This window comes from Apodemus sylvaticus, chromosome 16, assembly GCF_947179515.1.
Source record: "Apodemus sylvaticus chromosome 16, mApoSyl1.1, whole genome shotgun sequence".
Taxonomy (NCBI): domain Eukaryota; kingdom Metazoa; phylum Chordata; class Mammalia; order Rodentia; family Muridae; genus Apodemus; species Apodemus sylvaticus.
Window position 1 is genome coordinate 56,793,550 of NC_067487.1, and position 26,861 is coordinate 56,820,410.

At 44.7% G+C, this 26,861-nt stretch overlaps 1 protein-coding gene across 1 annotated transcript in view; it reads left to right on the top strand.

The window, feature by feature from the left end:
• The window catches only part of Nln (neurolysin), a 102,409-nt gene extending 76,912 nt beyond the window's left edge, over positions 1-25,497 (top strand). The window contains exons 9-13 of the mRNA XM_052159678.1: positions 1,367-1,568; positions 10,694-10,880; positions 11,206-11,334; positions 12,489-12,625; positions 23,334-25,497. Coding sequence (XP_052015638.1) covers positions 1,367-1,568; positions 10,694-10,880; positions 11,206-11,334; positions 12,489-12,625; positions 23,334-23,468 — 790 coding nt within the window. The 3' untranslated portion in view covers positions 23,469-25,497. The remainder of the gene's footprint in view (positions 1-1,366; positions 1,569-10,693; positions 10,881-11,205; positions 11,335-12,488; positions 12,626-23,333) is intronic.
• The last annotated feature ends 1,364 nt before the right edge of the window (positions 25,498-26,861 follow it).

Genomic DNA, 26,861 nt, shown 5'->3' on the forward strand with positions numbered 1-26,861 from the left:
TGCAGAATACCAGAGAATATGTAAAATAGCAGATAAACCTGCCAGTGTTTTTCTGTTTACATGTTTATACATTTCCAGTTCCCTCTGAGATCTTCCAAGAACACCCATGGGCTCACTGAATGCCGGAGTGCTAGAGCCGCAGACCTGGGCCACCTCGCTCCGATGAGTCTGTCTGCCTTGTGGTCCCAGCTCCGCCATAGTTACCAGCTGACTATACATAGCTCCCAAACCGTTCAGCATCTTAATCTGGATCTCGTCTCAAATGTGCTCATAGCTCTGGCGTCCATATCGTGTGACTATGGGTCCCTGTAGGCTTTGCATTTTTGTATTCCTCACAGGTTGGTTGAAAGCCGGGCATCTGAGTGAAGACTCTGTTTAACTGTATGTCTAAAATTGGCCCACACTTATTTCTGCTAGGCTTTCCATATGGGGTGTTGGTTCATTTAGTAGTTGGATAGGTTCCAGAGCTGCCACTGCCTGGATTAACCTCCCCACGCTGCAGGCTTGCCCTTGCTCTAGACCGTGTCTAGAATGAAGTCTCGTCCACCTCTCACTACTCAGAGCAGGTCTTCTTCATCCAAGCTTCTGCATGCAGTGGGCTGCTGTGGTTTGCTCCCTGCTGCATCCTAGTCTGGCTGGGGTGGGAAATCTCTATTGCAGTGATCCAGCATCAGTCCCTACTTTGTTGTTTCTTGGTTTTGTTCATCTTTTCCTGAGACGGGTTGTTGCTAAACACCCCAGACTGAACTCAACTCCTGGATACCTGGGATCACTGGTGTGTGTCACCACACCTGGCCAGCGTCACCCTTCATCAGAGTAGCCTCTGTCTTGTCTCTTAAAAATGGCTTCAAGTTGGTGGTGCTGCCTCTTCTACAGCTGTCAGTTTGAACACATGGTGTATTTTTGCCCTGTAGAGGCTCTATTCTGTTATACAGTTGCTCTAAGAACAGCAGGGTTACTCTCCCTGTGGGTATTAAGGCCTTGTCTGTAGGAGACAAATGAAAAAGCATCTAAGTGATGCTTTGAGCCTTTCCCTGACTAATGCTGGCTCAGGCAGGTCTGCCCATCCCCATCCTTTTCCTGTGTAAGGTCTGATAGTGCACGTGATGCTGCTTTTTCCTTGTGTGCAGCCCTGTGGTTCCGTGTTGTGTCTAGACCATCACCAACCTTGAGTAGTTGACTGAAATCTCCCATTACTGTGGTGTCCGGTATCTGCCCAAACTTAGGATGCAAGGGGCAGGGAGGGGGACTTGGGACCAAGAAAATGTCTTCTGCTGTCAAGTCTGATTTAATGCCTGGAAGAAGATACGGCATGTTTTTTGCTAAAGAAGAATGTTCATTTCATAGTTCTGTGTTTGTCTCCCAGGGAAGGAAAATACAACCATGCGGCCTGCTTTGGTCTCCAACCAGGCTGCCTTCTCCCTGATGGCAGTCGGATGATGTCTGTGGCTGCCCTGGTGGTCAACTTCTCTCAGCCGATAGCAGGTCGGCCCTCTCTCCTGAGACACGACGAAGTGCGAACTTACTTCCATGAGTTCGGTCATGTCATGCATCAGATCTGTGCACAGGTGAGCAGGGTTTTCATCCTAGCAAAGTTGCTTCTAGTTGTTCCTTCCCTCCCTTCCTCCCTCCCTCCCTCCCTCTCCCTTCCTTCCTCCCTCCCTCCCTCTCTCCCTCTTCCTTCCTGCTTCCCTTCCTTCTTCCCTCCCTTCCTTCCTCCCTTCCTCCCTCCCTTCCTTCCTTCCTCCCTCCTTCCCTCCCTTCCTTCCTTCCTCCCTCCCTCCCTTCCTTCCTTCCTTCCTTCCGGCTGCTGGCAGGTCTCTCTCTGGTGGAGAAGTGAAGCCTGCAGAGGCGCACGGTTTCCCTGATCACCTCCTCTCACATGGTCCTTTTGCAATGAGGCGAGCACACTGATGAAAGATCTTGTAGCATAGCTGCTTGTGGAGAAACAACAGTGGCTTCCAGCCCCCTCAAACCTTTATTCCTTTTCTACTGCTTAGTAGCCTCAAGTTAAAATCATAAGTAACACAGCCGTGCAGAGTGAGACATGGTGGTGTGTTCACTGCAACCCTGCACTAGAAAAGAGGCAGGACGATCAGGAGTTCAAGACCAGCCTTGACTCCATAGCAAGTTCAAGGCCACCGTGGGCTACTTGAGAGCCTAACACAAAAATAAATGACTGTGTACGGGGTTTTTTTTTCCCCAGGAAAAATGTATGTGCAATAGATCAAAACATATTTCTTTAGTGCCAAACTGAAAAAGAAAAGTGATTGTTACATGTATGTATTCTTGTGTGTGGTGGCCAGAGGTCAGTGTATAATGTTCTTCAGGGACTGTCCACTTGTGTTTTGAGACAAGGTCTCTCATTGAGACCTAGGGCTCACTAGTTAGGTTAAGCAGGCTAACCAGCAGCCCTAGGAATCCACCTGCATACGTGTGTACATATGTATGTATATATACCACGTGTATGTAGTACTCATGGAGGCCAAAAGAAGCCAACAGATCCCCTGGGACTGGAGTTGCAGAAAGCTGTGAACTGCCATCTAGGTGCTAGGAGTCAAACCCAGGTCCATTGTAAGTGCTTTTAACCACCAAACCATCTCTCCAGCCTTATTTATTTATTTTTAGTTGAATATTGCTCCAGAAAAAGTCCTTAGACTCACCTTCTGAAAACAGTTAAAATGATTTTTAAAAACTTCAGGAGTCCCCCAACCCCCTACAAACATATTCCATATAGCCAAAAAAATCGATGAACCACAAGTTTAGAACTCCTAATTCAGCAGTTACTGCTCAGTGTTAACTGATGGCTAGCAATTTTACAAAGTAATCCACTGTCTTAATCATGTTTATTAAAATAATAGTCATTCGCCAGTGGGGTTTCACTGTTCCTGATGCAAACTTTGAGACAGAGTCCTCTTACAGCCTCAGTGTCTGGTGCTCAGCCTGTGTTCTTCAGTTAGTTCTCCACAGCTCTGCTATTCATATTATTTGGCATTGAAAACTGACATAGAACTGAAGTAAGCTGTTTCATATTGTAGTTTGATGTCTATTATATTAATCTACTCAAGTATTTTATATTTATTTTGCCTGTCTTATCACTTGTGTGCCTGATGCCTAAGGAAGCCAGAAGAGAGTGTTGGGTCCCCTAGAACTAGACATACAAATGGTTGTGAGCCACCATGTGGGTGCTAGAAAATGAACCTGGGTCCTCCGGACAGAAGCCCAGTGCTCTTAACCACTATGTCATCTCTCTCACTATGTCTCTCTTAAACCTGTTGATCACCTTCAGTTCTTAGACCTTTGGTTAACAGAATGTGTCCTTTATACGGTGCAGACACTGTCCTCTGCATGGTCCTCTCAGAATGGAGTATTAAGATATTTGTATTTAGAACCAGTAACCAATACCTTCTACCCTTTGTACACACAGGTCTGTGTATTTGCTGCTTTTTAAATTTAGAGAGCTTTTGTATTCATCTGAAACGGATGGCAACTGAATAATATTCATAACTTCTGTGTTCATTAATAACTTCTGAATTTGCCATACATGTGCAGATTGGATTTAAGATATGACACCTAATTGTTTGGATTCCGCACCGTCACTGTCTGGAGATTGGATGGCCAGAGGAGCTCACTGGAGCTTGCCATGGTGATATTTAAATGTTTGGTCAGGAACTTCCAGTTTCCAGGCATGTGGATGACCTAGTTCACTGTTTACTGTGCTGTCATTTGGGACCTGAGTTTCACTGTGTTTTAGCATGTCGACTGCAAGGTCGATAATTTGGAAGATACCAATTGGGAGAGGCATTGCCAGTATCTGTTCCTGCTTCATGGGCTGTGCTCTCTGTAATCCCTGGCCTTTTGAACTTCTACAGAAGGAAGTATAATGCCTCTTAGCAGTTTTCATTCATGCTGATGTCTTTGTTGTTTGTATGTTAAAAGCAATAATGAGTTTTGAACTATAAAGAGATAATTATTTTAATAAATATCAGAATCACAATAAAGCCTTAATTAAAAGTGAAAGGGCTATAAATAGACAAACTTCAAATGATGTGACCTGAAATAGTCTGTAAAGTAACACCATTGGTCTTTTTTAAATATTTGAATTATATACCACTGTAGAGAAATAGGCTCTGTCAGGGGAACCATGGCATTGTGACAGAACATTGGATCAAAATTTATAGGGCTAGGTTCAATCCCATGTGCCCCATCTAAGAAAAAAGAAATGTGATTTGTCCTTTTCCAACCCTCTCCTGTCCCATTCATAAAAAGGGGACAAGTCTGGCATAATGGTGCATGCCTTTATTCCCAGTACTCAGTAGGCAGAGGCAGGAGGATCTCTGAGTTCAGGGCCAGCTTCATCTACATTGTGAGTTCCAGGACAACCAGAGCTGTATTGTAAGACCTCATTTTGAAAAACAAAACTAAAATAAAATGGAGACAATAGCAATTCTTTTGTCTTTGTGGGAGAAGGGGTAGAGACAGGGTTTCTATGTAGCCTGGCTGTCCTAGAACTCACTCTGTAGACCAAGCTGGGCCTGAATTCAGAGATCCACTTGCTTCTGCCTTCTGAGTGCTGAGTGCTGGGGTCAGAGGTGTTTGCCACCACCTCCTGGCTAGTATTTTATTTTGCAATGAAGTATCTTTTGTTTATCCTTTTTTTTTAGTATTTTCATAACTCTTTATGTATAACTCAATCCTTTTAGAATCAAAAATGAAGAAGTGGGGGAAGGAGCAAGAGGGAGTAGACCGTAGCCATGAGGTCCAAGAAAAACATGAGTGCCTGTTCAGGGGCTGTGAGTGGAAGGCTGGAAGGAGACTTCCACATCAGAATCCGAACCTTTGCCTTGCTAAGATGACCTCTGAGCTTCAGATTTTGATTCCAGAAGCAAGAGCAGCATGAGCTATTACTATGCTGGGGATGGTAGAGGATTAGTTATAGAGAAGCATGGATATTTTATTTTCATAACTAAAATTAAAATATGATTACTCGGTTAGATATAATTGCTCAGTCAGAGTAACCTGGACTCAAGACAGCTTCATATTGGGCAGGCTAAGAAGAAAAATGGAGCTGTGTAAGGTGTCAGACACCTGTAGTCCCTGCATTCCTGAGGTTGAGGCAGAAAGACCCAAAGTTCAAGGCCAGCCTAGACTACATAGTAAGTTTGTGACCAGCTGGAGCTATGTGTCAAGGCCTTGTCTCAGAAATTCAAAAGCAGCAGAAGCCAGAGCCGCCCGACCCTTCAGAGTGTGCACCAGAATGGCACTGGTTCCTTCACAAGGCTCTCGCCCAGGTGTCCTGACATTGCTTTTCCAGTTTTCTAAGTGACAAGGCTCTTAAGGCTTAGCACGAGTTGTCCAAACAGCCGGACATGCTCCAGCCACTCTGCTGCCTGCTCTGCCAGCTGTGCACTAGAGGCTGCTGTGTTGCATGCGATCTGAGCCAGTTCTCTCACATACAGTCTTCATGGACAGCCTTCTTTCTCCGTTTTACTGTGTTCTGATGGCAGGCAGAGCATGAATGTCTCTAGTTTCACATGTCCCTATGGATTCTTAGAGTTTGTGACTTTGACATCAGACATGATTTTTATCCCTCTTTTACTGTTTTGCTTTTTTGTTTTGTTTTTTAGTCTGTGTATAAGTATGTACATATATGTTAGCATAGAATAAATGCTAACATAAACCAAAATGTGTGCATGTGTATAAAATGTGTTTGGAAACTTGCTCATTTCTTTTGTTTGCTACAATTTTTATATATACTTTTTAGCTTTTTAAAAGGTGACTTTAATGTGTTTGTCTTTATGATTATGGATGCCAGTGGAAGCCAGAAGAGAGGGAATCAGATCCACTGAAGCTAGAGTGACAGGTAGTTAGTTGTGAGCCCTCGACATGGTTCTGGTCTTCTGGAAGAACAGTGAGTCAGTCCTCTTAACCACTCAACCAACTGTCTCTCCAGCCCCTGTATTATTCTTAGTAATAAGAGAAAAAGGTTGTTTGTTTGTTTGAAGACAAAGAATGCTCAGGTGATTTTATTTTAGCAGATTTATTGATTATCTCCTGTGCACAATAGACAAACAGTGGTAGGATGGAATTCAAAATAAGAGTTAGAGTGGCTTGAATTTTTGGGATTCATGGACATGAAAGGCAAGAATCCAAAAGTTGCAAACCTAATACTCAAGAGTGGTGAGACAAAATATTAAGTATTCAAAGAACAGAGAAAAGGCATGAGGCTGGGGGCAAGGTCAGGTGGAACCTAAGAGCAGCTGTCTGTCTTTGAGTTGCCTGAGTTACACAGCGCGCTCTTCTCACGCCTCAGCATGCAGACCTCGAGCATTCCCTCCCCTAGGCCTGTGCTTGGCTGGCAGGCATGCAGTGGTGAGCCAGGCTCACTCTTTGACCTCAGGATTTGAGGTTAAGTGGAACTTTGATTTCTTTTCTTCTGAAAAGGAGCAGTGTAGATTTGTGCCTAGTTGGGATGGCATAGGTAGCCTGAAGGCAAACCCCTGGGGCTGGGCTGTGACACTCAAGACTTTTCCAAAGTCTTAAACACTGCCCTGCTGAAGTGCAGGGCTGCTGTGAGGAGTAAGAAAACATGACCTGTTGCTCACATCTTCTTTGTTACTATTAATTTTTCCAGCGATGGCTAGATATGTTAGAACATAAACTATGACCTCCTTCCCATCTAGTAATAGGAAGGTCTAGAAGGTAGTGGCTACAGGGTTTTTTAGTGCTTTGCCTTGTTACATGAACTTCTCCATTAGCCATAGATGTGGGTAAATCAGTCAGATTAGGATATGGGCTGCATGCTCTTAAATGGACAGTGGGCCACTTGGGTAAGCCAAGGTCCCTTCTCCTGAGGCCTGTCATTCGCCCTAGGCATGTTGTACTTACTCATTCCAACAGTTGCCTTTTCTTTGCTTTGGGATTTGTTATCCCAAAAATGATCCATAGTTGTAACCAGTAAAAGGAGTTGGTCTCTTAATTAGATAATAATAACCTGTAATACCCTGACCTTAAGTGTTACAAGAGCTCACATGACAAATTTAGTTAAGTTTGTGTCATTTGACTCTACTGTGTAAGTTTAGACGTTAATCTCTACATCAGCAAGACATAGGTTTTAAATCTGCAATGGAATATATTTTAGATATCCTAATATCTGTTTGGGAGATGGTAAAGCAAAGACTCACATTTTGGGCTGGAACAGCAGCTCAGTAGTTAATAAAAGTGTTACTCCTGGGGAGGACCCAGGTTCAGTTCCCCACGCCTGTGTGACAGCTCATAACCATCTGAACCTCCAGTTCCAGTAGGTCCAACCCCTCTACTAGGCTCCATGGACACCAGGAATGCATATCTGTGTACATCCATGCGTACAAAACACCCATGTGCATAAAACGAATCTTAAACAAAAACAAAACAAAACAGAAAACAGAAAAAAAGGAAACTTTTCCTCTCAAAAATCCCCATCAAAACAGAAATCTAAGCTAACCATATTTTTTAGGCTTCTGTGATGAAGCATTTTCTGCAAATGTGCTCTGATTTGCCCGTTGGATTGTTTTGTGGCTGGCATAACACTTAGTTTTATCTGGAAGATAGATGAGCATTGCTAGCTTTCATTATTTTTAACATCCCCAAAGTGACCATGATGAGAACTCAGTAGGGAACCACTCTAGGACTCTAAACCTGGGAAGTGATAGAGTCGGGTGGGTGGTGAGTGCAAATTCAGCCACCCACTCCCAGTCCTGCCCACGAGGCCCCCTCACACTGCAGAGCCAAAGTCCCTGTTTCCATATGTAAGCTGATTGTGGGATCCTTTGTCTTGGGAGTTTAGTTGTTTGCTTGGAATTGAGCTTTTTTTTTTTTTAATCTTGTAAGAATTTTTTTTTATCCTCATGTGAAAAATGTTTAAACCAAAGGTTTCATAGAGGTACAGCATGGCAGACTTTTGGGAAATCTGTAAGCAGGCAAGCTATTTTTAGCTTTTACTCCTTCCTTGCAAACATTTCCTTTTGTTCTTTAGAGAACATTGTTGATCTGTTCATTCACTGGCACTGTTCTGCCCTGCTAGCAGACTTAGGGAGAATGGGCCCTCTCTTCTCCGCGCTGGTGACATAACTGTGTTGATTCTTATTTGTCCAATTTCGGCTCTAACTCATGAGTTACTCATTTGTTCGTGGTTTTTTTCCTGGATACTAAGCAGACCCTTCCCCCAGTGTGTGTGTGTGTGTGTGTGTGTGTGTGTGTGTGTGTGTGTATGTGTGTATATGTGTACGCGCGAGTATAGATAGAGCCCCCAAATTTTGTGTGTTGCCTCCATAGAAATCTCCACACAAGCAAGATTTACAAAGCTTTTGATTACAACATGTTGTGTGACCGTAGCTGATGGCTTGATTTTCCCTCGTTTGCACTGCTAGTATCTGTTTAAACGCTATGCTTCATAAAACCATGGACTTAGCATGACTGCTCCAGGATAGATGCTACACAGCTTGGCCTTGTGTGCCTCAGCCTCCTGTTCTGTCTTTGAGAGACCTTCTAGTCTCAGGAGAAAGTAACTTTTCTTAGGGAACATGACTCAAATGACACATAAAGGAGAAGGGTTTTGCTTGCTGCTGCTGCTGCTGCTTTTTTTTTTTTTTTTTTGGTTTGTTTGTTTGTTTGTTTGTTTGTTTTTGGAGGGTTTTTTTGTACAGTAAAGATGCACTAGACTAGAACATTCTTGTTAAGATTATAAGTTACAGACTCATCTGCTGCCTTCTCTGTGGCTATGTGTCTTCCTGTTCCCATCTGGTTTTAAAGCCTATGTCTGCTATTATTCTGTGTGCGCCTCAGTTTCCCTAGTTCACCAATAGCAGTAATAGGATGTACCCCCATACAGTAATGTAGGGGTGGGGGAGGTGTGTGTGCATGTGTGTACAAGTGCACATTTGTACATCTGGGTGCGGAAGCCAGAGGCCAACCTTTACTATTGTTCCCTAGTAGTTGTCCATAATTTTTTTTTGTTTGGTTTTGTTTGGTTTGTTTGTTTTTGAGACAGACTATCTCACTGGTACCTGACTGATACCAGGCTGGCTACCTGGCTGGCTTCCAACGCTCCACTTTCTACTTCCCAGGTGCTGGGATCACAAATACGCATGGCACCACACCTGCCTGCCTGTATTACAGATGTGTCTCGACCACACCTGCCTGTTTACCTGTGTGCTAGCCATGGAATTTAGGTCCCCGTGCATGTGCAGCAGGACTTTTATACGCTGAACCATCCTGAGCTTCTTGTATAGAGATTTAAATCATACTGATCATGTAAGAGCCAGACATAATGTCTGGCAGAGGAAAAGTCTTCTCTGGGTACTGGCTTTTCCAATACTGCATTAGGTTGGTTTACCTATAATATGGATGCACTCTTAAAATGTTACATACCAGAATGAGGCAAAAATACTGTCTCTAGGGGGTCTTTGCCTCTTCCCCTGTGCAAATGGGGGTAGCAAGTGGGGCTGGAAGGATGGGGTATGGCCTCAGCAGAGGTGCCCTAATTCCAGTGCCTACTGAAGTGTTTCCTTAGACCTCCTGTGTTGCAGCCTTTCCTCTCTACAATCAGCACAATTACAACGTGAAGTCAAGCAGAGTATTTTGCATAGAGGGGAAGGCAGAATGTGCTGTCCTTCTGACATCTGTGCCTATGCCCTGGGCCAAAGGCAGAATGGTTATACACTGCCGATTTGGCACCCCGTCTGCTGCCTTCTCCACAGCTAAGTTCTCTTCCTGGGTTCTCCTCTGTAGAGCCTATGGTGATGGAGCCTGGGACAGTGTGGGGTGTGAGGCATCAGAAGAGGAAACAGGGTGCAGGCACGGGAAAACAGGAGGGTCCCGTCCCATATCTGACCCTGGGGTCAGCACTAGCTCTTCTCAGCTGCCCGCGGTTTGCAAGTATTCCGTGGATGGGGTGGTGGTCCCAAAACACTCGCCCAGAAAAGGGAACGGAAACAGCAGAGAGCAAGCCACGAGCCTGTTGTGAGAAATCTGTCTTTCTGCGTGGCTGCTTTTACCTCATCAAACACAAGAGAATCTTTGAAACTTGGCATTCAGAACTCTTAGCCAAGCCCCCGGAGAGAGTGAGTTCCTTTTCTCCATCACAGAGGTTTTGAACTTTGAGTGGGTTGCTTTTTTCTCCCCTCTGTTCACACTCACTCACCCACTTGCAGCTCCTTTGCAGGCTCACCTTCCAGGCCACTAGTGTCTTTTCTCCACTTGATCTGAGGGGTCTAGCTCAGGCTTCCCGCAGCATAGCTGTCTTAGGATCGCTGGTATAAACTTTAGAACAGAAAGTATCACACACACACACACACACACCCCAGTCTGGAATGTTGTAACTTAACCCCTTAACTGATTTAAACTTGAGTAGTTGAGCAACAGTGGTGAGTGCCCTGAAAGGCATGTATTGAGTAAACAAGAATAACCAACTGCAGGGGCTGCCTGAGAGAGACTGTTTATCTAAGGGAAATCTGTTTGCCTTCTCCCCTAACCCCAAGAGCTGGGGTCACATTCATAGCCTCACACAGTAGACAGCCTTCTGCCAGTGAGCTACATAGACTCCCAGTGCTTTGTTCTCCACCAGCCTGAAGTGTGTGGGGGAGGCTCATTATAATTTGCTGCATCTATAGTTTTACTCAGTGTTTTTAAAAATACGTTTATGTTTGCTTTCTAGACTGACTTTGCACGATTTAGTGGAACAAATGTGGAAACTGACTTTGTAGAGGTGCCATCACAAATGCTCGAAAACTGGGTGTGGGACATTGATTCCCTGCGAAAGCTGTCAAAGCATTATAAAGACGGACACCCTATCACAGATGAACTGCTGGAGAAGCTGGTGGCTTCGAGGCTGGTCAACACAGGTACATTCAACAAGAGAAGCAAGTAGGACTCGTTTAATGCAGAATTCCAGGCGGCTCCTCCTGTCAGACATATTTTAACTTTAATAACAAACCCCAGGAGTGCTGTACATGGAGGGAGGAACGCTGGGTGTGTTGGAATGGAGACGCCTAGGACCGTGTCTAAGGGAACGTGCCCTCCTAAGTCATATATGGTCCGGTGTTGTTTGGCCTTGCTACCTCTCTGTGATGAATGGTACTAAATCGTTTTTCAAATCTCTGATCTCGTGGTATTAGAACACATAGTTCTCTCTCTAACACATTGTTCAAACACTCTTAACCTTATTAGGTCTTCTGACACTGCGCCAAATTGTTTTGAGCAAAGTTGACCAGTCTCTCCATACCAATGCATCGCTGGATGCCGCGAGCGAATACGCTAAATACTGCACCGAAATTTTGGGAGTTGCAGCTACGCCAGGTATGAGGCGAGAGTACGTGAGCTTGTCTTTCTTGCGACCTCAGTGTCCCGAGCCTCACAGGCAGGTGGGGTTCCCCAAGGCTCATTCCATTCCGTTCTGCTCTCTGTAATCAGACCAGGGCTTTCAGATAAGCACACTCTACCAAAAGTGCTTGAAGGGGAGTGGCTCCACAGTCACAGCATTTCAGTGTAATCAGGCGTGAGCAACTGGCCTCCACCCCAGAGCACAGCCATTCCCGTTTGGCAGCACCTGCCTGTCCCCTCCCTCCCTGTGTGCTCCAGGACTTCCCTGGGATTTTCAATAAGAAGTTGGCAGAAGGGGCATTTCAGGGGGAAACAGGAACCTCCTTCATTCCTGACTCCAATGCCAGTTCAAGCTTTTGACTGGCAGTTTCTAACAGAATACTTACAGTGTTTGCTATTGTGAGTCTAAACTTACATGTCTACTTTAAAGCCAACTAATATTATCTGTTTGAATGTCAATTGTAAAGTAAACTTTTTCACCAAGGCAATTGTTGCTAAAATGAATCAGACACAGTTATAGAGGATATTAAGATAAGAGGGGCCATTGAATCATCTGAACCTCACTTCCTGATATGGAAACCAAGGAACAACATTGTGTCTCTTTGACAAAATGGCAGACCAATGTAGACTCACTTTGTCTCTTTCCAAACACTTCACTTTCAGATGTTATCAACCTATACAAATGTCATTTTATTTTGAGTCATTTTAGATACAAGAAGTGTGGCAGGGACCTTAGATACAAGAAGGGGGTTGAATTGTAGCTCAGCATTAGTTAGACTGCATTTGACTCCCAGCACCTGGGGATGGGGGGGGGGGGTGTGCTCCAGCAAAACGTAGGGTTATTAGTAGAGTATTTTAAAGGTGCATTGGCATCTCAGGGCTGACTTCCCCTGAGCTACTTATGGGTGTGGACAAGGCTTCAGAAATTATTGTTAGACATTCCAGAGCTGGGGTTGAACTACTGACAGGAGAAAGGCTTGTAAACATCTTGGCTAAGGCTACATGCCAACCAGTGAGATACTACCCTTCACTCTCCTCACATCGGGGTTCCCCAAAGGAAAGCTAGCTAATTCACAACCTGATGAATTCGCATTTGCCATCATTCTGATTGAAGTGTATTTTTTTTTAAGGTACAAATATGCCAGCTACTTTTGGACATTTGGCAGGAGGGTATGATGGCCAATATTACGGATATCTTTGGAGTGAAGTCTTTTCCATGGACATGTTTCACAGCTGTTTTAAAAAAGAAGGGATTATGAATCCAGAGGTATCGTATGGCTTTGGTGCCCCTTGTGTTAATTTCGTAGTCACTCTCTCCCTTAGCTCCAGCGTAAAATACTACTATAATAGCTAGAGTTTTGAGTAAGAGACTTGGTAGCAGCTTTTAACTTTAACGCCTGGCGACTTCCCAAATCATCATACATCATTGAGTTTCAGTGTACATGTGATTAACTCTTAATTCTATAGGTTTTTTTTTTAAAAAAAAAAAAAGCCTACTGTACTTTCTTGCTTATTAACATTCCCATATATTGCGTAATTAAAAATTCAAAGCCGTGTTTATGCACTTGAGAGTTTACGGCTACTAGTTTTGACATGTGCCATGCAGTGTTTCTGTTTTATAAGAGGTTGAGAAAGAAAGGTAAACTTCTTCCTGCAGTAAATAGCCTCTGTGTTTTGATATTCTTTACAGGTTTCTTTGTACCTTTTCTGTGGGAGGCTCCCTTTTTCTGTGGCCAGTGTCCTCCACCTGCTACATAGTTGTAACCTAAGTGCCTTTGGGGTAACTTAAGCTGCTTCATTAATCTGAGCCATTCCTTCCTGGGCATGGTGAGGAGGCTGCCAGGTGGCTGCCAGCCAAGCCTCCCTGGGACAGACCCCAGTCTCCCTGCTCCCTGACGACAACCCAACTGTCAGTTATGTCTGAGGCTGGTATATTTCCAGTATGTTTCCAAGTTCTGTTTGGTTCAGAAATTAGAACCAATTACCCAAATCAAGCTCTCAATGCTTATTTTAATCAGCCAACTTGTTCTTTGGGCTTTTGTTTCTCCACTAAGTAGCACCCCTCTGCATATATATTGAAATATGTCGTATATTTTAGGGTCCCATTTCCTACACCTCTCCCTCTAAAAAATACCTCCAGACTAGCCACACTATGATTCAGTCCAAGCATCCTCTCTCCCATCCCAGCTCGCCCGGCAGGTCTGTCTCTGAGCTTGCGTCTCTTTCTCTGACTCTGCCCACCCAGTCAGCAAGTCTGATAGACTCCTGTTTAACATTCTGACTTCTGCATGACTGTCAACACGGCCAGCCCTCCGTCCTCCCCATCTCATGTTGAGATGGTGCCCTCAACGGGGTCTTCTGGAGAAAAACAGTGTGAGTCCATTTACTTGCCCCACAGTTGAGTCATGCTGGCTAACCTCAGCTGGTCTTCAGTGCTACTCTGTAGAGCTGCCCCCCATTCCCTACTGACTTCCTCATCACTCTGAGCCCCCGGCCTGTCTGCTCTGTAAACTGCCTCTGCCCCTCTTTCATGTTACCCTATCCCCAAGTCTCACTACATAATGCAAGGTGGCATCAAATGAGTGAACCTCCTGCCTCATCTTCCCTGGCTCTGGGGAGTACCCAGTCCAAGTTTCCCCTTTGTTAAGAAAATTGAGCCAGGGGTGTGGCTCAGAAGTAGAGGTGCAGTATCTTAGCTCTGCCCTCCTTCACACATGTATTCCTTCTATGCATTGCACTTTAAATGTATGGCTTCTTTAAGGAGCAGTGGCACACACCTGCAGTCCCAGGATGTGGGAGGTAGAGGCAGGAGGGCCAGGAGGGGGATCATCTTTGGCTGCATAATAAGTTGAAGGTCATGAGCTTCATGAGACCCTGATTTTAAATATATATATATATATATATATATTATTTGTGCCCCTTAGAATCATACTATTCTTTAAGACCCCATTCAAAAAGTCATTCACGGGGCTAGAAAGATGTCTCCGTGGTTAAGAGCATGTGTCGCTCTTGTAGAGCAGCAGGTTTGGTTCCCAGCACCCACTTAATGGCTCAGAACCATCTGTAACTCCAGTTCCAGGGGATCCAGCTCCCTCTTCTGACCGCTGTACGTGCCAGGCACACGTTACTCACATCGATACAAAGAAGCAAAACACACACATAAATCATCTAGGAATATTTTAAGTTCTACTCACTTATGAACTGTTCTAAATTATCCAGACCAAAGTGATCTCCTAATAAACTTATGAACTGGAGCAGGTGGGAAAGGCTTTGGTAAACCTTTGCTTATGTCTGGGTTGTTTGATGTAAGTATCACATAAAATAAAAATATTCTTTGCAAAGGGTTTTATACAATATTCTTAAAATATGGTCGGAACAAAAGCATACCAAAATGCTGGTGACTGTGTGGTGAGATGTTAGATGACTCTGTGTGGTGAGATGTTAGAAGGGTTTAGCATTTCTCTCCACTTCTCACGCAGCTGCTCCTTACTCTACAAAGTCCACAGATTCACAAAGGACTCAGGGCACACTAGTTTGTTGTGAGGTATTTGTCTTTTTTGTCGTTGGTGGTGGTGGTGGTGGTGGTGGTGGTGGTTAGTGTTTTTGAGACAGATTTGCTTTGTAGCCCCAGCTGGCCTCAAACTAATAGCAATTCTGCCTCAGCATCCTGAGTGCTGGGATTCCAAGCCTATACCACCAAGCCCAGCAGAAACGGTGTTTCAGGAAGAGGAGAAGCGACCTGGGAAAGGTCTAAGGAGGACATAGTCCTGGCTGCTATTTCCTCCTAGGCTTCCCAGTGCAAGCATACATTCCCTCCGTCTGAGGTGAGCCAGCCTTCACTCATCGGGCTACATATCTACTCTTCCACTGTCAAAGCGACAGCCAAATGTGAGATCCCAGAGGCCCTCGTGCTGTTCACACGCATGTCCTGCAGAAGCAGCCACCATCAGGGCTCTCTGTGCATCTTATGCTCGAGCCTGAAGCTTGGCAGGCAGCCAGGCTGCTCTTCATTAGGCAAAGACAGGAGTGAACTGGAGAAACAAAAATCCCATCCCATCCCATCCCATCCCATCCCATCCCCCGCGCCCCTCCTGGGATGGCAGAAACGCCCATCCAGCTCTGCTGAGTTTCTGGATGCTGTGGCAGGACTCAGGGGTGTCTACTTCTTGTACAAGCAGGCTGCTTTGAATTTTCCATCTTCACTTCTTTTTCCTTCCCCTTCAAACGCGGCTCGCTCTCTCCACTGCTTTTGCAGGTTCTAGAACCAGCATTTTCAACAGCCATTTGACCCCTCCCCCTTCCCGTAGTGAATGCTCTGTTTTTGTGGGGTGGCTTCGGCTTCCTTTGTTTTGTTTTACAAATATTTACTCTACCACCTGACTTACAGAATACAAATATTTATCAAAAATTAAAAATTCTTGGCACAGTACTCCCATCCTTTGAAAAGGCTTTCATTGTTCCTACAACTGCAGAGATAGAGAAAGAGAGACGCTGTTCTTCCGCACAGCGTGCCGAGCACCGCTTGCTTGGTGCATGACCTCAGTCTTGCCGTCAGCCAGCACTGCAGAAGGTGCTGGTACTTCGTCTGCGTTGCCTTCAGTTTCGCACATAGAGGTTGGTTACATAAGCAGAGTAACAATAGGAATTTTATAGTATAAAGCAGTGCTGCACTTGGTCTGAAGTCATGGGAATCATCATCACAGTGTGTCACGTGAGCCCTGTTGGCTCAAGGCCTCACACTCCCCAGCGTGTTGGAGCATTTTGAGAAGGTAGCTAGCTGGTCATGCGAGGACTCAGTTCCAAGCCTGGGAATGGCTGGGAGCAGGAGACCTCATTGGTCACACTCTACAGAAGCGCATCTCCAGGCTTTCGCTTGAACATCTGCTGTCCTGCACAGTCTGGGGTCTGCTCTGAGCAGCACTCCATACCCTGGCAAGCAGCACTGCAGAGGGCATGCTGCTCACTGGAAAAACACACAGAAGAGTCGGATGTCCGTCCGTCCTTCCCCCCCACCAACCTTCTGAACACGGGCCGGCAGTGTGGCCTGTCTGACGGTGGGGCACTCTCCTTCCTCTGCTCTGGGACCTCTCTCCAGGTGTCAGGATTGGCCCCTCTCCTGGCCCGGCCTCAAACTATGCTACCTGGGTTTTCTCTGCAGTTTTTCATATGATTCTTTCTAATGAGTAATTACCACCTTTTAGCTACTCATTTAGCTTATTATTTCAGAGATGGTTTTGTTGGTAAAATCTTTGCCTTACAAGTATGGGGACATTAGTTGGCACCTCCAGCACCTGTGTAAATCCAGGTACAACAGCACAGCTCTGTAAGCCACCACTGACAGACAAAGGCCCTAAAGCTGTCTGGGCAGCCAGTCTGGCTGAATCAGTACACTCCGGGGTTAGTGAGAGACCTGCTCCAAATCCCTAGAGGGGAACTGACAAAGACATCGGGTGTTGACCTGTAACCTACACACGTGCATACAGCACACACAGGCCCTCACATTGATGCTTTCATATGTATGTACATGCATACATACAGAAACACATGCATACATTTGCACACACACGCAAACCCTCACACTTCTACCCTCATACCCATGTGTACACATAGAGGAGAATACACACACATTCCTAAGGTCTGTTCCTAGTAGAACATGGCGAAGCTGTCTCTGAAGATGTGCCTTCTCCTTCCCTGGCAGTCAATGACAGAGGGAGAGCTGCTGGGGTCCGTGCCCTTAGCCAGCTCGGCACTCTTGCGGGATATCTCTAAGTTCATCAATGGAGTTTCAAACTCCAGCCCCAAGCACAGGGTGGAGCACTTAAACTGGTGCCATTTTGTTTTGTTTTTGTTTTTTACTAATGCAACTTCATTGTGGGAAATTTTCCCAAAAGGTAATTTACTTAACTTATTATTTTATGCCTAAATTAAGGCTTGGGAGATGGTTTTGTTGGGAAAAATCTTTGCCTTACAAGTATAGGGACATGAGCTGGCACCTCCAGCACCTATATAAAAGCCTTTGTGGGTTCAAAGGCTGTTGCTCTTGGGCCGGAATTATCTTCCTCTGTTTTAGAGAAATTTTTAAGCTCTGTTTCTTGCATTGGTAAAGGAGAACAACCAGGTATTGCTTCAGAGGAAATACTAAGAAAATCAAGATTGGTTAACTATTGTGTTTTATTAGTCTGTGGTGTCAGAGGAAGACCTTACATGCAATAACATACATGGAATAATCATGTTTGAATTGGAAGGGGATTGCCTGATGGAGATTTTAATATTAAGAATGACAGTACTCAGCCAGACAGTGGTGGTGCACACCTGTAATCCCAGCACTCTGGGAGACAGAGGCAGGCGGATTTCTGAGTTTGAGCCCAGTCTACAGAGTGAGTTCCAGGACAGCCAGGGCTACACAGAGAAACCCTGTCTCGGCGAAAAAACCAAATCCAAAAAAAACAAAAACAAAAACAAAACAAAACAAAACAAAATGCCAGTACTCTTTAAAGAGGATTTTAGCTCAGTTCCTTCTATAATGTGCTGCTACAGGAGGATGGGGGTGTTTTTACCCTCCTGTGAGGGTAGTCCTCACAGATCCAATTCTCCTCTCTACTCTGGCTTCACTGTGTCTCTGTGCAACCACTGCTCTGTCTTAAACCTGGTCCCTTATCAGCCCTGGGTGACAGAAGAGACGATAGGAATGGACTGATTCTGTTTCCCTCTGCGGAGTCTGACTGTGCACCCTAGGATGGCTTTGAATGTGTGCTTCTTTAGCCTCAACCTCCAGTAGCTGGGATTGCCGTGGGGTGCCACACAATCAGCTAATTTCTTTGCAAGTCTTGAATCCCAGGCAGTGCAGGAGGTTTTTCTTTGGTCTTCTGGAGGGTCTAGGACCTCTAAAGTGCTAGGTTAACAGCACTCCATGCTGGGCTTTAGGACTTGACCTCTAAGCTTGAAACTGAGCTGCACTAAGTTGCCCAGTCTAGCCTGGTAGCCCAGGCAAGCCTTAAAATGGTGATCCTCCTGCCTTAGCCTCCCAAATAACTGGGATCACATGCCTATGCCATGAAGCTTAGCGCTCTCTCTCTCTCTCTCTCTCTCTCTCTCTCTCTCCTCCCTCTCCTTCCTCTTTTAAAAGCCTTCTTTATGGTTCCACTAGAACCTTAATAGCCTACCTTACGTTTTGTTTTGAGACAGATCTTCCTGTGTAGCCCAGACTAGCTAGACTCAAACTCTCCATCTTTCTACATTGGCTTCCCAGTGGGAATGTAGGTGTGGACCACCACACCCAGTGCCTAATTATCTATTTCTTATCTCCCTTCTGGGTCAGGAGGCTCTCATAAAAGAGATTGCTTTATTCACCTTTGTGTCTCCTCTGCCTTAAAGTTGTATCTATCTTGGACCTTACTCTGGGTCCCCCCCCCCCACTTCTCCTGCTGCTGTACCCCCTAAAGCACACCCCTGCTGGGGCTGTTTCTCTCTCGCCCCACTCTGTTGCCTTTCTGTCTTCACTAGTTGGAGCTTGCTTTAAGATTTGCAGGACATCTTCAAATCCTATGGTTCCTCTTGCTTTTCTTCTCCTCAGCCTCATGAGCAGGCACAGGTGCCCTCTCTTTTCCACCTTGTTTTCCTCAGAGGCATTTGGTCTGGTTTTCCCCCCTACCCTAGATCACCTCACCCTCAGAGCAAACACAGGGTGCGCCACAGAGCAGGCGGGCACCGTGAGGCATGAAACGTCTCAGAGTCCACTGTGCAGACAGCTGGGGACCGTGCCAGGTGCCAGATGGTCTCACCTGTCCTGGGCAGGGCACCCACCCTGCTCCACACAGAAAGGAGACAAGTCTGGCGCTGCTCCTGGAGTAGCTGGGCTGAAAGGCCACAAGAAAGCCATCGTGTTTGCTTCCTCCAGAGTACAAAGCTAGTGGACGCCAGTCCAGTCTCCTTCCCGTGTTCATAACTGATAAATGATGGACACCCCACAGAGGGTGATTACACTGGCTCTTAAAATACTGCCTCCCATAAATGAAGGCCTCATCTCCCCTACTTAATATTCTTCCTGAATTCTTTGTTCTTCTTCACTGATAGTGGAGCTACAGTCTCTTGTGTTTTCTTTTAGCCTTATTAGAAGACAAGTAATTTTCAGGAAATGTCAAAGCAAGAATGCAGCTATTTCCCTGAAGAGAGAGATAAAGAGCGTCTGAGGAGTGCAGGGGTAGGAGTCATCAAATCCCACCCTGCATCTCACAGCCTGGAAAATATAAGGACAACATATTCCCACCTTATAGATAAGGAAGCCAAGGCAGAGCACTGTGTAGCTAATGTATGAAGCCACACTTCCAGCCTGGACCTGACTCCATAGCCTAAGCTTGCCTTAGAAAACCCTCAGGGTTAAGACAGGCCTTCATAGTGCAGAAGATAGTGCAGCCCTTCGAGGATTCTAAACCTCTGGCCACTGATTGATTTCCCTTCCTAGGAGAACTGATAGGATCTGACTGCAACCTCCCAGAGGACCTTAGAGCTCCTCTCCCTGCCTTTCTGACAGTTCAGGTTTCTTTATTGTGTAAACACCACTGAAATGCTGAAGGCCAGCATTCCTCCACCTGTGGTCACATCACCAACCTAGCTTCACCCAGAGTAAGCAGCTTCTTAATCACTGAAGTGCGCTTAACTACTCTTTTTCCTTAACAAAAGCTAGGTGCTGTTAGCAGAATGACTCTTAAGCTCTTCTCAAAGCTTCAGTGCACGGGAAATGGAACTATTAAAAGAGCATTGCTCTATAATTGAGGAAATTGAATCAACTTGTTTGGAGGCTGAAGCAGAGGAAGACTTTGAGCTGTGCTGAGCCACGTGTTCTGAGACTAAACAGTGCCCTGCTCTGACGTGGCTACAGCGACAGCGGTAACACACAAGTTTCCCGTGCTCCCTTTCCCTTCTGTGGAACTCCCCTACTAAACTTACAGAGGTGGTGGAGAACCTTGTCATATGTTGCATCTTGGGTGATGTCTTAATATTTTGTTCTTTTTCTGTAATATCTGAAGTATAAATGCTTTTTTTTTAGCTGAGGCTAGCCTCAAACTCAGATATCTGCCTGATTCTGTTGGAATCAAAGGCATGTGCCACCATGCTTTGTAATAAACAATGGTATATATAATGTACAGAGCTTAAACAAGGAATATCTGTGGAAAAATACTAATTATTGCGAGGTGTAATGGGACACACTTGTAATCTCACTACTTGGCAGGCTGAGGCAAGACTATAAGAATCAGAGACAAAGTTATACATTATAATTCCTGTCTCAAAAATAACAATAACAACAATAATAATAATGGGCCATTGAGGATGTAGCTCAGTTTGGTGACTGCTTGCTTAGCATTCAGAGACCCTTGAATTTGATTTATGTAGATCCCAGGAGCTGATGCTGTGTGTCACCTCATGACCCATTATTGAGGGTGGGGTATAGATGAATGGGTCATTATCCTGTGTGCTCTGCTCTTAGGATATATTTGAAGTTTTCCTTAATACAAGGCTTTAAATATTGTTGTAATTCTAGAAATCTAACTTGCATTGTCTGTGCTGTATAATACCACTGTACCAGAGAGCACAGGCCTTCCTTGCTCCACACACTAATGCAAAACAGTAATCATACTGAAACACATTGAACAGTGAGGGTGGGGGAAGGAAATGAGGGTCTGTTTGGACTAAGGAGCTCTGATATACTTCTTAGAATGACGGAGCCTATGACAAGGACAGCCAGTCAATTACTGTTGGAAGGGTGGTATTACTGCTGACCATGTAAGAAAAATTTTTTAAATTTGTTAATATTTGCTTCAGCATATCAGAATGACACGCCCAGCTCCAAATCCTCATTGGCACAATTAATAAGAAGACCAGTAGCAGTGGCTGCAGGCCCTTCTTTTAAGATGCTTATAAATGAAGCCACATGATCGCTGTGCTCCCTCCCAGCGCTGTATGAGGCTGTTTTCACACCCCCTAAACACCAGCACACTCCGGGCCTGAGTCTGTGTACACAGTAGCAATGCAGAGCTCTGGGCAGCTCGTGAGGCCAGGGCGGGTTTGCTGTCAGTGGAGAGCACAGCAAACAGCAAAACTCAATGGCGTATAAAAATGCTACATGCTGAGTGGGGCACACCTTTAGTCCCAGGCAGAGCCAGGCAGAGCTCTGAGCTGCAAGGCCAGCCTGGTCTACAGAGCAAGTTTAAGGACAGCCAGGGCTATAAAGAGAACCCCTGTGTGTGGAGGAGGGGGGGAGTACATGTTGAAATGATAACATTGTGGTTACAATGGAGTTCAAGTGACACGTCCCCCAGCCCCCCAATAGAATGGAGCACAGGTACACCCCACTGTGTCTTGCTTAAAATGTTAAAACAAACATTTATGAATTTCATGAGATTGGAGAGGTATTTCTCAGTTAGTAGATGGCCTATACTTGGCCTGAACTCAATCCCCAGTGCAGTATGAAGCAGGAATAGTGGCTCGTGCCCGTCACCCCAGCCCTTGGAGGTAAAGACAGAAGGGTCAGAGGACCACAATCATCCCTTGTGTAGCAAGTCTGAAGCCAACCTGAGACCCAAAGATACTAATTTCACTTTTAAATATTTTTTATATGTTGGTGATAGAGAAGTTAAATATGCATTTCAGAATCCTATTGGCCTTGCTTCCTGAGAGTTTAAATTAACACTAGCTTTAATTTCTTACTCCTTAGTAGGATTCAGAGTATTAAATGTGAGCTTGCACCAGGGGTGAGCAGCTTAGCACACTGGACTGCTTACAGCTGAGCATAGCTGTGGATGGGACAGCCCAAAGCAAGAGCACCAACTTACCTAAAGGTTTTGAGGGTGTTTGTTTTGTTTTGTTTGGCATTTTTTCTTGCTAACGCCATTGCATGGTTCTTAGGCGTAAACTTTATAAATGTTGATTATAGCTGTCACAACATCAAAAGATTGGATGAATTAGCTAGATGATTCGTAGGTTACACAGGACTCCTGCTTATGCACAAAGACAACCCCAAAGTTTTCCTTCATGGCTCTTGTAGGGTGTTAGCTAGATGTGCTGCTGTACAACTTAGTGGATTTCACTCATATTTTGTTTTACATAGGATTAAGACTGATGGCTACAACAAGCAATATCTTGTTTTCAGTCCAAACTGAAACTACTTTAATCTCTGGCAATTCTCTAGTTCTTCCTGTACCCAAAAGGATTATCATTCCTATTGGTCAGATCACATAATACATATAAACGTGAGCAGTATCCGTTTATTTTGTATGCACATCTAGAATTAGGACCAGTGGAGCATCTGAGACAATGGAGCTGTGCTCACGTGACGCTGGGCAGCAGCTGTTCTCTTTCAACATATCTGCCCGTGTGTTTATGTGAATAAAAACAAAGGAGCTGTGGTTTGTTTTAAAATTCCAGACTTCCCTCTCTAAAGACTTCTGTCCTTCTACTTCTGACCCCTCAGAAACGCTTGTCATTTGACCAAGGATGTTGCTTAGGTTTCTTTGTAGAGGTTTGTTGTTGTTGTTGTGAGCCCCTTATAAATACCTGAGGACATTTGACAGTAACCGTGGTCCTGCTCCGAAGCACATGCAGCCATAGTCTCTGGAACACTTGCCCTGCTCACCCTTCTGAATCACGTTGGAACTGGGCTAACTGGCAGTAGCAAACTGGGTTCTGTTTGGCTGTTTGGTGTCCCTGCCTGCCTTCATTCTCAGCTCACAGCTGAGTATCTAAGGACAGGAGACAATAATTAATAGTCAACAGGGAATTCAGACCTGAGGCTGAAGCGCCAAATCTCTTAACTACAGGAAGGAAGGAGCGAGCTGCAGTGTGGGCAGAGGAGACTTGTGTCTAGACTTGTGGAAAGCTGCAGCCCCCTTCTCTCCCCTCACCTCTCTCTCCCTTGTGTCTGGGGATCTGGAGGATTGCTATGCCCGTGAGTTATTAGGCATGATGTTTTCTTTTATTAGGTTGGAATGAAATACAGAAACCTAATCCTGAAGCCTGGGGGGTCCCTGGACGGCATGGACATGCTCCAGAATTTCTTGCAACGTGAGCCAAACCAAAAAGCATTCCTAATGAGTCGAGGCCTGAACGCTTCGTAAAGCAGCGACCCTGGGAGCTGTCCATGTCTGGAGGACAAGTCAACACACCATGTGGTGCCCGCCTGGAGACTGAAGGGAGTTTTACAAATGAAAACTTAGATTTCTATTGATTTGCTTTTGTTTTTTAATTTTAAAAATTATACAGATGTAAATGGAATTATAAATACTGTGACCTAAGAAAAGACCCACTAAAAATAATTGTACTATAAAGTTTCATAAAAATGGATTTGATTTCTTTTGATAAAAGTTTCATATGAATGTAATTTGATTTTTTTTACTGTTATAATCCAGATAATATAATGTAAGAGGGCTAAGACATTTTAAATTGAATCACATACATGATATAATTTGATCCTTCTTATATCTTGAAGTTTTATACATGAGATTTCTGGACTGATGAATGAGTCATCACATTCTCTCTAGGAAATATTTTCTCAGAACCCTGCGTCAACCTGGACCCTGTGCCTCGCCGCTGAGCGACCATGGGCCTGTATGTGTCAAGGCGAGCAGGGTGTGCTTCAGTCTGTCTGTCTTTCATAGTGAGCTCCGTGGTCCTTGGCTTCCTAGCACACTTACTTAGATATCTCCACTTAGATTTGTGGTTTCATTTCTAAAGTTAATAATATCATTATTTAGATAATATTTTTTAATTTTGTTTTAACTGGACTAATATATAAATAAGTTTTGTGTCTTGCACTAGAAGCTCAAATGTCAAGTCTTCGGTTGCAGTCACAGTGAGAATAGCAGAGGAACTCGGGCATCTTTTGGGTTCTTGTTCCTTTTAGTATTTGCTATGTATTTGTTTCTGTTTATTTTGCTTTTTTTTTGTTTTGTTTTGTTTTGTTTTCTGAGACAGGGTTTCTCTGTATAACACTGACTGTCCTGGAACTCACTCTATAAACCAGGCTGGCTTTAAACTCAGAAATCTGCCTGCCTCTGCCTCCCAAGTGCTGGCATTACAGGCATACGCCACCACCGCCCAGCTTGCTTATATTTTTTTTTTTATTTTGTTTGTTTGAGGCACCATCTCACCGTGGAACCAGATTAGCCTGGAACTCCTGGTAATTCCCCTGCTTCAGCCTTCCAAGCCTTAGGGTCTCAGGTGTGAGCTTCCTCAATCAGCTCAGTTCTCATTTTCTACCAAGGATTCTGACCTCGCCTCCCTGACAGTGGTGGGTAGACCCCGTAGTCACAGTGTGTTGAAGTGTCAGGGAGGGATGACATGCACTGGAACTTAGTTTTTGAAACTCCACAAGAGTGGGTTGGAGCGGAGTGTCTGAGAACAGCTGCTCCCGAGTGTTCCGTGGGCAGCCAAGCTGGAGGAAAAGGCCCTTCAGCAGTCTGCTTCATATGGCGACTGCTAAGTGAACATCCAGCTCTCTAACTCCTTTTCCTGGGACCTATGTTTCCAGCTCAGCAGCAGAGGAGTGAGCTCACAGCATTATTTTAGCCCTGGGAGTCTGCTCAGAAAGGAAGCCAAGTAGGAGAGAGCAGGAAGTGTAAGTGAGCCGTGAACGCACTCTCCACCGCTCTTTGAGTTGTTTCTCAGCACATACCTGAGGAATGACTTTCCTGGCAGGCAACGAAATTAGAGCCTGTCTGCTCTTTAGACCAAGTGGACTTTGTGTTAAATAAAATATTATGTCGTGTAATAAAGTTATATAGAGTACCAAGAACTGGTACACAGCAGGGAAGCCCTTTGTTTATGTAGGTTGATTTGATTTTTGCAGGGCTGGGCATCAAACCTCCTGCTTCTTCACCCATGCCAGCAAGTGCTGTGCTCTCCCAGCTGTTTTTATGCTGGTGGTGGTGGTAGGAACCTCTGGAAGCTTCTCACATCTGACCCCACCCCCATTTTTGTTTTCTACTTTCAGACAAAAAAAGGGAAGGAAAAAAAGCTCTCTTCTTTTTCTATTATTGCCCAGTGTGTCTCTGTCAAAATAACTTTATCATAAATATTACTTGGAAAAGCTAATAGCTGGTGTGTAAAAGACTGCACACAATAAAGTTACTTCACTGTCCACCAGAATGAGCTCACATTGCTTTTGTATTTTAATGGTAAAGCTTGTATCTACAGCAGAGCAAAGGCACAATGTCAGCCACACAACACCCCCACACACACACCCTGTGCTGTGTTTATAGGTGGATGCTGCCACTCTCTGCTTGTCCTGCATGTTCCATTTCCTCCTAAGGTACAGGTTCGGTTCAGCTGTTCAGCTGTTGTTCTCCCTCTGTTCTTGAGCTTTTCCACCAGCTATTTTCAGATACCCAGAGGCTGCTCTAAAATGTTCTTCCCATGGTACAATGTCTGCAGCATTTGTCATCAGAGAAGCTGTTTGCCTAAGAAAGTTTTAACGCACTCACCGTGTCCATTGAGATACCTGGTATCTCTGCTGACATGACACCTTTGTGGCTGAGAGATAGGACTTTGGCTAAGTGGATTCCTAGCTGTTGAATAAAGAAGGACAATTTCAAGTCCTTTGGCTAAAAGCAAGAAACTCCACTAAAGTATTAACTTATAAGTAACAGCTAAAATAGTTATATATTAAAGTTATTAAAATTAAAAGATTCCTCTACTAAGACATACATAAAATTAATCAAATCCCATTATTAGATAGAGGTATAAACTCACTTGGATAGTGTTACTTGGCAAACAAAAGTCTTGGCAGTTTTCTGGCCAAATTTCAGTAGCAACTCACTGTTTAGCACATAAAGGGAGGGACCTGTGGGAGGCACAAAGCCTTTGAAGAGGGAACTGGAAGAGGTTGGTAGCCTAGACAAATTGGTGAACCACAGCTCGGTGTAGAGGACCAGTCTCAAAACATAAGAGAAATATGACCAATATCAATCTCTGGCCTCTACATGTAATCTGGCCCCCACAAATGCACATGAATGTGCACAGAGCGCATGTACCATACACAAATAGAAAAGTCATCAACATAGTATAGTTTCCCTCATGCTACAGACAGATGGTTTATAGTTAGTGTCAAAGTCATCTGTAGTTAGTCTGCATAACTTCTATTGGACATAATAGTTAAACATCAGTAGTCAAGTTGATTGATTCAAGAACCCCTGATAGATTAAGGTAACCTCTAGTTGTGTCTACAAGAAACAATTTCCAAGGTGAATTAAGAGAGGGAAGACCTTTATTCAGTATCCTTAGAGCCTTCATGTAATAAAATGGAAGAAGGAAACCTGAAGAGCAGGCCTCTGCTTCCTGATGGCTGTGGTGTGAGTGGCTCTGTGTCACCACAACCTCCCTTTCCCATTAGACTGGGTCTTCTGAAGTCATTGCCCCACCCTCCACCCCCAACTCTTAGCCCCTTCTTTGAACTTTCCTGTATTTGCTCACAGCAATGAGAAAGTCTGTTGTTTGGAAATAAGGATGGAAGA